Source organism: Amblyomma mixtum, chromosome 3 (assembly GCF_055824585.1).
Source record: "Amblyomma mixtum isolate Tamu chromosome 3, ASM5582458v1, whole genome shotgun sequence".
NCBI lineage: Eukaryota > Metazoa > Arthropoda > Arachnida > Ixodida > Ixodidae > Amblyomma > Amblyomma mixtum.
Window position 1 is genome coordinate 365982053 of NC_143014.1, and position 12071 is coordinate 365994123.

The following is a 12071-nucleotide window of genomic DNA, read 5'->3' on the forward strand; positions in this document are numbered from 1 at the left end:
GCATTAGTGAATAAACGCGCAGCAAATTGCACACACAGGCGCTGTGTGCTCTTTGTCATTTTACACGCTCCATGGATGTCTAGAGGTAAACCGCGGTCGCCGATAAAAGTCGAGAGATAGGGAAAGCGGCAAAAGCGTACGGCGTGGCACACTGTTATTGCTGGATTGGATCGGGCGATTGGAAAGCGTGCGGCGCGTCTAACTGTGATTGATGGGCTGGACCATGCCACCGGTGACCGTCGAGAGACAACACTAATGCTAACGCATACTCTAGCGCATGAATCGCATTGATAGCCTCCGATTTTTTTATTCTTTGTGAAATAATATTATTGATGGGAGTGCTGAAGTTTTGAGCTTGCGCAAAACGATTGAAGTACAAAATAACGGAAATATCCGAATAACGCACAAGTTCCGAGTGCTCTCACAAGTTCTAATCCTTGAGTTGGTTATGTTTAATCTGTGTACCAAGGTGCCGTTAACGTCCGATGTGCCAGAGCAAATTCCTCTATAGAATCGTACCTACAGAAAACTACTGAGCATTAGATGCGGGAAGCAGATATTACAGAATGTTAGAAGTCTCAAAGTGAGGATTGCATAAAAGCATTTTGTATGCAGGTCTAGAGGGAGCTATGAACAACAAAGCTTACCTCTTTCAGGCCCAAATTAAGACTGTTTGCAATAAACAATTCACATATTCAGATTGTCGTGTTGAAGAAGAGGATAACTCAAGGAAATTAAAAAAAAATTGGCCTCAGGCTTTCCTTTATTAATTTTTTCCATGACTCATAATGAAATCACTGGGGCCTGGTGGTCGAGAAATGCGTAATCGTACGATTTGTTGAGAAAATATTGCTCCATGAGAAGCACTGAAGCAATAAAAAAATGGCCTGAGGGGCGAGTTGCTGCATGATGAAATGAACGGCGGCGCAGCAAGGACGCTAACAAGAAAGGGGACACCAGATGCGCACACTACCAACTGTTTATTGCATGAAAGGTGGCATATTTAAACACACAGCTCAGCCATGGCACTCATCGCATTATCGCTCCGAACCCAACACGTGGAAAAAAGCAGCAACATCAGGATAACAGACAAGAGACCTTTAACCCCTGCAGAAAAAAAAACTCAGATTCTGATAACAGAAATTAGAAGAGGCCATCTCGTAACAAAAGCAGTGTCAAACAATCGTAGCAACAGCAGAGTCAAACATGAGAAGCAAAAGCAGTCAGAAGCTAAACACCGAAAATGAAAATTAATAGTAAAAACGGTAAAAAACAAATGAGAATCGTGGCAAAGGCAGAGTCAAACGCACTAAGCAAAAGCAGTCAGAACCCGAAAAACAACAAAAAGGAAAAAACAAAAACAGTAACAAAATTAACAACGCGCCTAAACAAACAAGGCCGCTAGAAATGCAGGGCTGAAAAGATGCACAGTACATGACGTCACAAAAAACTGTCAAGAAAGGACACTTCATTTCTACGGAGGGATACTGAAGAGTCGCTAACACAAGTGCTTGCCTTCTTATTGATCATAAAAGCCTCGAGAATTTCACGCGCCACCTGGTGGCCACTCTAGCCCAGAGTCCTTATTCCGTTAAGCACTGGCTCACACTTGCAATCTTTACAATCTAGGGGCAAATTCGACCCGCCTTCGTTCTCTAACGATTTTTCATGCTCCCGTGCCCTGTCGTTAACGCAGCGACCCGTCTGGCCTATATAAACCCCCCGCACGTCAGTAGAATTTCGTACACCACTCCTACGGCACAGGAAACGAAATGCTTGCCGTGCCTCTTTTCGCACATGGCTTTCTTGTTTTGGCCGATCCGTGAGCATAACCTGCTCAGCCTTATTGGCGCAGAGAAACAGAGAAAACGACAGGAACGTCGTACCGGCAAGAAACCTTCTTCAAGCTGTGCGCCACTCGGTGTATAAAAGGGACCACTTGTGGTCGCCTTGAGCCCGGCTTAGCAAGGAATTTTTTCCTTCTTGCCTTTCATTTTTTGAAGGAGGGTCACTAAAGGCGATGTTTACACAACACAATTGATCACAGGAGCTAACGCGGCTACGGGGCACATTCCATTGTGTTGCCATCTATTTCCAGTGATTCCATTTTTAATCTTTTATATTTGCGAATAGTACTAGCCATCGTAAACCAGCTTTTAAAAATAATTTATTTTTAATGAATTCCATTAGGCCTACTACTTCATCTCCACATGATAAGAGAGAAAGAGACAGCCCCTCTTCTGTTTCCCATGGTCAAAAGAAGGCAGTGGTGTCTGTCGGTAGCGACAGGAGAGCTAAAGGGAGGTTCATACTGCGCTCCTACATAGCAGCATTTGTCTGTGAGAAAAAATGTTTGCGAACATATGTACATGGATAGCTTAATGCTGAATTTACCATAAAAAAAACACTGAGAGTTCATTCGCCGTGCCAATTCTGCTGGCGGTTAAAGTTGATGATTCCAATTGAATCGCTCGGCAGGAGTGGGTTACCAGTTGGCTTTTCTTGCACTTGAATGGTATTTCTTACTAGCTGCATGACTCCAACGGGAAATCGAAACACTAAGCAGAAAAGCTGGGAAATTTCCTCGCCGTTTTATTTGTATTGTAGAAAGTAAACAAGGTAGCTATGAAATCAATAAATGCTTAATACACGCAAGTGGTCTAAACAGTGCTCTCAAAGCCTGAAAGCGGCTTTCGCGCATTACTTGCCACTCTGGCAAGCCTTCCGGGCCGTGAATGCGCGAGGAAGTTGAAAATGTGAAGATTGGGGTTGCAAATTCCGTACAGCATACACCATTTATAGTATCGAGCTCCTTCACTGCAACACGTTTAGTGTTACTATTGAGTCGGTTATTATCTCAAGCAAGTTTATATGTATGAATATAGAACCTCTGGGACCCAACAAAATTGTTTAAGAGCCGCAAAATAATTTGAGTTACACACTTCGTCTTCTCTAGTCCGTGAGCATATATACTACAGCAGGGGTTCTCAAACTTTTTTGCTTGGAAGAACCCCAAAAGCCTTCAATAAGTTCCAGGGAACCCCCCCCCCCCCCCCCCGCTTTCACTTACCGGCAATGTTGTCGAGTGCATTTTTGTGAAGAGAGAGTTGGAAAAGTTAAATGTTTATTGCACAGATTAATACATATACTAATGTGATGGGTGGTACTGCTTCCCTTTTAAGAGCAAGTCAAAGCGTGGCTCAGTAGCACTCATAGCCAGTCTCATATCAGCTACCGGGTCATGGACGGTGAGGGTTCTCGCGGAACACAAGAAGACAGCCCGCGGAACCCCTGTGTTCCGCGGAACCCAGTTTGAGAACCCCTGTACTACAGTAACAGTGGAGTTTATTTGTGAATCTTATTCAAAAAGGCATGGCTTCTGCGAACAAAACAGTACTATTCAAGCCTAAATTTATTTGTGTATGCAATTACATAAATATTTATTACGCGCCAAAATCAAAATACGCGATTGTTATTTTATATGCAACACATTGCAGGTTTACAAAGAAAATAAGGAGTTACAATTTCTTACGTTGTTTTACAGTATCCTGTATTGTTTATTGCATAAATTCATATTTTTTCCTTGAACGAATGATGTCGCGCATCTAGACTGCAGCGCTGCATAAGAGCCTTCGTTTTACAGCCTTGTAAAATCAGAGCCAACCGCCATGATCCGCGCATATCTCGATGCACGTCACCGTGAGCACTGCATTTCAAAAAAAGCGCGGCAGGTGGAATTCCCGTCTCGTGCTGCGCGACGGCAGAGCTCGCACAATGGTGAGCTCTTGAACCGTGCACTCCCCTGAAGCTCTGCTTCAGTCGGATTCCTCGTTATCGTATTCCGCGGCCGTGAGGCGGGTAACGAGGGTGGTGTCCGAGATCGTGGTCTCGTGCAGTTTGCTAATGTGCACGCGATGCGCCGAGCGAAGTGGGGACAGCGGCACCACTGTAACAGGCAGCTGCGAGCGGGCCCCGTTGAGTATCCTGTACAGCTGCTCGCGCGTCATCAGCTCCACGGGTGCCCCGTCTACGGTAGAGAGGACGTCGCCAGGGTAGAGAGAAGGCTGGTTCGCTGGACTCACGTTCGCCGTCTGCGTCATTGAACAAGCGTTGATGAATGTGAGCGACCGCGCGGCAAAATAAAAATGTTTCATCAGGAAGCCTCGGTGGACAACTCGCAGTGAGGATCCGGCTCTCCTGAGAGAACACCACAAGCACGAGCTACTGAGCATGCCTCGAACCTGTGGTGATCAGCACCGCCTTAACACCGTTTGCAAGGTGGACACGACTGATGATGATGTGGCAGAATTTTCGATTACTAACGCCGACACCAATGACGCCACCAACCCTCTCTCAACCCACTCGAATCAGCTTAACTAGACGGCGCCGTTCTTATTCTGCGGTGTATTCGCCCTAAATGCAAAAACTCATCAACTCCTACAATGATACAATTAGAACATCGAAAAGTAAGAGCATATTTGCGGTATGAACACGTGACATCACCATCAGATCTCGTTTGCTTTGCTTTTGTTTTTACTAAATACAAAAACCTGTTGAGTGTTTGTTTGATCTCCGGGGATCTGTTCACAATTAGGGTTGAGCATTGGTCAGTGGACACGTACACACCGTCAATTGACTACTGTACGCGGTTGCTTCTACAGAAAAAGCATGGTGCTTTCGACGTCGCTATTTTGAGAAAATTCCTCGCATTTTACCTTTACCGGTGACCCTATCGCTTCCTGCCATCATTGGGAAACAATTACAAGGGTAGTGGCGCTTCCACCTCCGATTAAATGAAGTCGCATCAGGTCGTCGACATAGAATTCAGCTTCAATAAACGTATAGCCGTATAGTTCTGCCCTATTGTACCTTCAAAAAACGTACCTGTGCTGTGTATTACAGCCCGTCGTTACGTGATAGGGCGCTTTAAACGCCACATATACTATTTAAACAAAAAATACGAGGAACTTTAGCGGCTAAAGTGCTGAAAGGCGAAAGCCTGAGTGCTGCATTCTGCTACGCGATTGTTCACTTCACATTTTGTTGGTGCAATAATTAACTGCCAATTAATGACGCTTAAGCTTCGCCTTTAGGAGTGGAACGCGACAGCGTGTTGCAGCGCTGCCACTGAGTCCATTGAACGCCACCACCCGTTCGGCGCGACGCCTTGCCCTTTGAACGCAACGCTTTTTAAGGAAAGTAAATGGCGCAGTAATTCTCTGTCGTCTCGGTGACACCTGAGCCGCACTGTACAGGAAGGGAGGAAGTGGAGTGAAAGAAGAGGGGCCGTAGTGAAGAAAATGAAAATTGTATTTGAGGAAAGGAAATTACGCATTAACTGTCTCGCATATCTCAGTAGACACTAGTCGAAAATTGTATTTGACGAAAGAAAGTTGCGCAGTAACTGTCTCACATATTTCGGTGGACACCCGTCAAAATTCGCGCGTGGTGACATCACGACAATTTGGACCAATCTGAAACGCGGACAAATACGCTTTGCTCGTCAGTAAATTGGTTTTTGAGGAAAGGAAATGTATCTGTCTCGCATATCTCAGTGCACTCCTGAACCTCGCCGTAACGGGAAGGGAGGAAGATGGGAGTGAACGAAGACACCGTATTCACTAGACGCACCTTTGTTCATTCCAAGCCATCGAGCTGGCATCGAGTTATCCGTAAGGGTGTAGCCCTGGCGTATCGAAACTGCACGACGAGGCTGATTGTTAACAAGAGTCTGGGGGCCCCCATTAGCGTGCAGCGTTCGGTGCGTCAGGGCTGCCCCCTCAGCCCTCTCTTGTTTTGTATTTACATCGAAACGCTGTGCATGAAAATCATAGAAAACAATAGTATTAATGGCTTTAGGTTACAAGCAGCTGAAGTTAAGCTGCTGGCCTATGCAGATGACGTTGCAGTATTTACGGTTGATCAGGGGAGCATAAGTGAAGCTGTCGGGTGTGTACGCGCGTTCAGCGAAGTCACAGGTAGCGGGGTTAACTGGTCCAAGTGCCTTGGGCTCTGGCATGGATGGTGGCCATCCCACCCGGACCATTTCGCCAACGTACCGTGGGCGACGACCCCGGGCAAGTATTTGGGCGTTCCGCTCGATGCTTATCGCGATAGCGAGGACTATTGGAAAGAGCAAACTAAAGACGCACGTGACCGAGCTGGGAAATGGAAAGGCACCAACCTTTCAATTTTCGCCAGAGCTACAGTCTGCAATCTTTTTTTTATTAGCAAACTCTGGTATGTGATGCAGGTTTTGCATTGCTCGCGTGTGAACGTTCAGAAGCTACACAGGATTTTTGCAGTTTTCATATGGGCGTCCGAATGGGAACGTTGTAGCAGAACGAACCTGATCCGGCGGGTAAAAGACGGGGGGCTAGGGCTAGGGCACCTCTTTTTAAGGCAGCTGGTGAACCGTTTTTTTGTTTTTTCGCGACGTCACAGACCCGTTCTTGCGCACCGTGTGCCAAGTGAAGCTGCGGCGATTGCTGCCGGAGTTTGTGGTATCCACAGAAGAGCTCTCTGGTGGAACTTTTGGTTACTACAAAGAGATTGTAGCAAGCGTTCGGTTTCTTTCGGCACGTTTTTCCACCGATTATTTGTGGAAAAGCAAAAGGAAAAAGTTGTACAATGATCTTTGTGATATTGTTTTCCCAGAGCCCATGTACAGGGCCTTGTACAGTGGAGGCCCGGGAGGGGATGTTTTAAAAAGGGTGAAGAAAATGCAGGTGCCACCAGGAGTAAAGACTTTCTTTTTTAAGTTACACACCGGGACGTTACCAGTTAAAAAGTTTCTAGAGGGAAAGGATTTCTTTTTACCGTGGGGATCGAACTGCTTAATTTGTAAACAGCCTGAAACAATAGACCATGTTTTTTTGCACTGCTGGGAAGGGGTTTATTTTTGGGACGTGTTACAAAGGACCATAAAGAAAGAGCTACCACTTGACGCGCACGGAATTCGCTATTTAAGCACTGATAATGAGGATGGGGCACCTTTTGATCTCATAATGCTCTTGGGCCTCCACTGTATATGGCGCTCCAGAATGGAAAACGCACGACCGGCCCGAATTTATTTTCGGGAAGCATGGACTGGTTTCTTGCTATCCAAAAAGCAGCTGCAGAGCCTCCCGAGTGGCTCTCAAGACTAGAGCCGTTGTGTATGTTGCGGGAATTTTAAGCTGACCACGACAGTGTCGTATGTATATAGCGTTATGTGTATTTTTGTTGTGCAATGTCATGAGCCAAAGCCCAGGCAATAAAGAAAAAAAAAAAGCTGGCATGGCCGAGTGGTAGCGTGCTCGACTCGCACTCCGGAGACCGGGGTTCGATTCCCAAGCTCGGCCAATTTCTTACTCGGTTTTATTTATTTATCTGGTCTGACTAGAAAGGTTAATTGGACTAATTGGTGAAGTAAGCAATTAACTAAACTCAAACTTACTTGGAGCATCACTATACGATCCCTTTAATTGGTTGCATGGTTAGTAGCCAAGGTACAATTGGCCCCGTTTGAAATTCGCGCACTGTGACGTTACGACCGTTTCGACCAACTGAAAAGCATGACATTTCTTGTCGACAGCTCCTGCTTACAACGATGAGGCATTAAAGGCTTCCGCCTTAAAATTTTCGTTTTTCACCTATAGCTCTTAGCGACTACATTAAGTGAAGAGAATCTTTCACCCACCTTTACAAGGTAGACCTTGACGAACTGCTTCGCTCTGTCGTCCCACACATCCGGCTCGAGCAGCTCGACACCGTAGCTCTTGTGGAGGGCGTAGGTTGCGCGCACTGGATATAGCATAACGCTCTCACGCTGCGCACCGCGCAAAACGGCCATCATGTCGCGGCGCGTGGTGAGGGCGCGATAGGGGCTGGCAGACATCACCGTCAACAGCATCTGGTCACCACTGGTCGCGATGAGATTCTTGACCCGTCCCAAAGGCAAGTCCAACACAGTCTCGCCGTTCACTTTGAGCAGAAAGTCGAGCACCAGCAGTTGAGACTTTTCCGCAGGGCTGTCAGGCTTCACGTCCTGCGTGAGAAATTGCGATAGCCAGCACCTCGGTCGGTCGGCTCCCTTACGAGACTTGCCCTGTTCATTCTTTACTCAATTTTTACCCCGCTTAGCCAGAAGGCACTACAGCAGGGTGGTTACAATGATGGAAAACAATACATCTCCATTCATACAGCACACTTGCTGTCCTGAGAGGCGAGTGCATTCACTAATAGAACGTACAAAAATGAATTTGTACACGTATTAGTTTTGGTATGGTATTCCAAAATCTTAAAGCAGTGATCAATACGAGAAGAGACATAATAGGACCTGTGTAAATATTTTTCATTTTCAATGCCGGTCGGTTTTATCATCAAATATTTGATACAGCAATTTAAGGCGCAATTTTGTTCTTCGAGAGGAAAGACTTTAACACCCTAAATCGTTTTTCATGTCGGTACAGCTGTCACCTCTGGAGTATCGACGTAGAACGAACCTTGCAGCTCTGTTGTAGATTTTTTCAAGCTTGTTGCACAATGTTATTTACCATGGGTCCCACACCGCACATGTGTATTTGAGCATGGGTCGAACGTATGTGACAAAACCAGTTGATTTTAGTTGAGGTGGTGCGTGACCCAGATTTCGTTCTAAAAAGTTTAGGGTCTTTGCATTCTTTGCGACCACCGTGCCAATATGAGCATTTCAAGAACAATCGGCCGAGAATATCACACCCAAATATTTATACTGTGGTTTTTGCATCACTGGAAAGACATTCCAGTTAATATTAAACTATATGCGGATGATTGTGTGCTATACTCCGAAATAAAAAAAATGTCAGATCAGGTAAAACTTAATGAGGCTTTTCAGAAAATTAATGCCTGGTGTGATGCATGGCAGATGCCTATCAACTTTCAAAAAACCGTGTATATGAGAATCACTCACAAGAAAAGTCCACTGATGTTCCAATATTCATTTGATAACAACATTCTTTCCGAAGTCTCACACTACAAATATCTAGGGCTATGGATTACTAACAACCCTGACTGGACTAAACACATTGATCAAACTGTAAATAATGCAAACCGTAAACTTTTTTTCTCAGGCGAGCATTGAGACTTTCCACACCTCGAGTTCGGCTTCTAGCGTATAAATCGATTGTCCTTCCAATATTAGATTATGCGGCAATAATCTCGGATCCATTCACCAAAAGAAACGTAAAGAAAATTGAAAAAATACAAAAGAAAGCAGTACGTTTTGTTTACAATAGCTATGGACGCACATCAGTAAGTGACCTCTTAAACAGGGCTGCTTTAATATCTATAACCGAAAGGAATCGCGTTGCTCGACTAAAGTTCTTATACTAATTGGTCAAAGGTCATTTTAAAATTAACATTGATGGACTAATATCCTTCTCTTCAAGTTATTCTACAAGACAACGTCACAATCTTACAATCACCCCTTTCACCCAGCGTAATAACTGCTTTAAATATTCTTTTTTTCCGCGAACAGTAACGGAGTGGAATCAACTTACTAACGACGAAGTCCTACAGCTATCTGTAACATCATTCATCGGCAACATCAGTGCACAATAATGTCCTCTGTCATGCATTCCCGTTTCCCATTTTTTTAAACTGAATTTAATATTGTGATCGTTTTGGTGCTCTTTCTTCATTTAATTAATTCCCTGTTGACCATGTTCACTGAGGACTTGATAGTAGTGTATTTATATGCCCCAAACCTTAGTGTACTTTTTGTTGTGTTACGTCATTGAGTCTTTCATTTTTGCTGTTGTGTTTTTGTTGCTTATTATTAATTTGTGGCCTTTGTACTTTTTTTCTTAATATTTGTACTTACCTATTTCCTGTATGCTCACCCTGCGAAAATCCCTTCCTGGGATTGCAGTATTAATAAATAAATGAATAAATAAATAAATTACTAAATAAAGTGTACTGTTGTTGATGGTTTACTGAGGTGTTAAATTCGCTTCTTACGTGTGAAGGTAACATGAATGCACTTTTTGGTGTTTAACTTCATTCTCCATCTCGAGCACCATTCAAGGACACATGAGAAATCACTGTGTAACTGGGCAGCATCAAATTCATTTCTCATTCTTCTGTGTACAACACAATCATCGGTAAACAACCGTACATTAGAAACGATCCCTGAACAGATATCGTTTAAGTAAACCAAAAACAAAAGTGGCCCGAGAACTGAGGCCTGTGGGACACCCATTTTAACATCTACAAAACTTGATTGCTTACCATTCTATAACACGCACTGTCGTCGAGACGATAGCTAGTTTTAAATCCAGGTAAGAAGTATACGGTCAATATTTAGGGGCACAAGTTTACTTAAAAGCAAAGAGTGGGAAACAGTATCAAACGTTTCGTGAAAGTCCAGGAAAAGCCAATCTATTTGCTCGCCGTTGTCCATATCAGATGCAAGGACATGATAAAATTCAATCAGTTGTGTTGTGCAAGATAGACCCTTACGGACCCCGCCGCGTTGCTCGGCTGCTGACCCGAAAGACGCGGGTTCGATCCCGGCCGCGGCAGCGGAATGTCGATGGAGGCAAAATTCTAGAGGCCCTTGTATTGTGCGATGTCAGTGTACATTAAAGAGCCGCAGGAGGTCGAAATTTCCGGAGCCCTTCAATACGGCGTCTCTCATAGCCTAAGTCGCTTGGGAAAGTTAAACCCGAATAAAACATGAAGAAATAAACCTGAGGGAAACCATGTTTTTGTGAAGCCGGAAAGTTTTTTGTTAATAAGTGAGTTATCTCTTTATGTACAGTATGTTCGAAAACTTTACACGGTATGGACGTAAACGAAATTTGTCAATAGTTAACTAGATCCTTTCTTGACCCACCTTTATGATTGGGAATAACAAGTGAACATTTCCAGTCCTCTAGAAGGGTACCGGTCGAAAGAGACTTCGTGCAGATTACATAGATAAAGAGAAATCGTTTCAGCACATCTATTTAGAATTCTAGGAGAAATTCTATCAGGTCCAACTGCTTTACCATCACTCATTTTATTTTGTAATGCGCTGATTTCATTCACGTTTAGCTCTACTGAATTCACAGTCGGGACTGAACTTATGTATGATAATGGATAATAGGTTTGTTTTGGTAAATATACTGAACGAAAGTAGTTATTTATACAAGTAGCCTTCTCAGTGTCGTCTAATAATAACTCATTGTAAAAGACAATTTAGGTTTTGCCGCCTGGCTCTGCTCCACCGCCTTTCATATGTTGCCAGAACGCCTTAGCATTCGTTTTTATTTTACGGCGAGAGTTTTTCAAAATAGCGCCTATTAGCTTCCTTTATATTTCGATTGTATTTGCGGGTTTTAGCGCGCAGATTATTAAAGTGACCATTGCTTTTAGTTCTCTGGTATTTTAAAAATATATGCCTTCTTCTCCTAACTATTCTTAAAATACGCGCTGCCATCCACGGTTTGTTACGCTTTTTAAGTGTACTGTGCTCGGTACTAGGAATGTAGGCGTTGGTAAGCTCCTTGAGTTTTTCTTTAAAATCATTCCACTATTACTGAACGTCACAATCACCAGAAAGGAAGTCAAAAACTGGCAGATGATCAAAAAGTTTGGTTGATATGCTGGCCTAATACCCTCGCTCATATAGGTATATTTTTCTGGTCTCTTTTTTTCCTTTGCAAGCTACTTCTTGCTTTAATACTTGCGACGACAGCATGATGGTCGCTTATTCCCGGAATGAGCAGTACAAAATTCGCAACATTTGGCGAGTTACAAAAAATCAAATCTAATATGTTAGTTTTACGAGTTAGATCAACGACGTACTATGTTAGTCCAAAAGAATCAGTAATAATTTTCATCTCCAAGTTTAAGCTTCCGCCAGCTGTGTGCTCACAAATGCCGTCGCGCCACTTTAGGTCAGGCAAGTTAGTCACCTGCCAGTAAAGTATGAAAAGAGGCCTCGGAAACGATGTCATGAAAAATATGCAGCGTGTCGACGGTCAAGTTTGGTGGCTGATAAAAGGCGCCAGCTGCAAATGAAGAACTGTCTTCCAAGCTCATTTTGTACCATTCTGATTCCAAAG

General features: G+C 43.9%; 1 protein-coding gene across 1 annotated transcript in view; it reads right to left on the minus strand.

The window, feature by feature from the left end:
- Positions 1-3815: 3815 nt before the first annotated feature.
- LOC149356661 (microtubule-associated serine/threonine-protein kinase 2-like) overlaps positions 3816-12071 on the minus strand; it is a 126141-nt gene continuing 117885 nt past the window's right edge. The window contains exons 13-14 of the mRNA XM_089576403.1: positions 7802-8029; positions 3816-4091 (exon numbers count right to left, since the gene is read on the minus strand). Coding sequence (XP_089432529.1) covers positions 3816-4091; positions 7802-8029 — 504 coding nt within the window. The remainder of the gene's footprint in view (positions 4092-7801; positions 8030-12071) is intronic.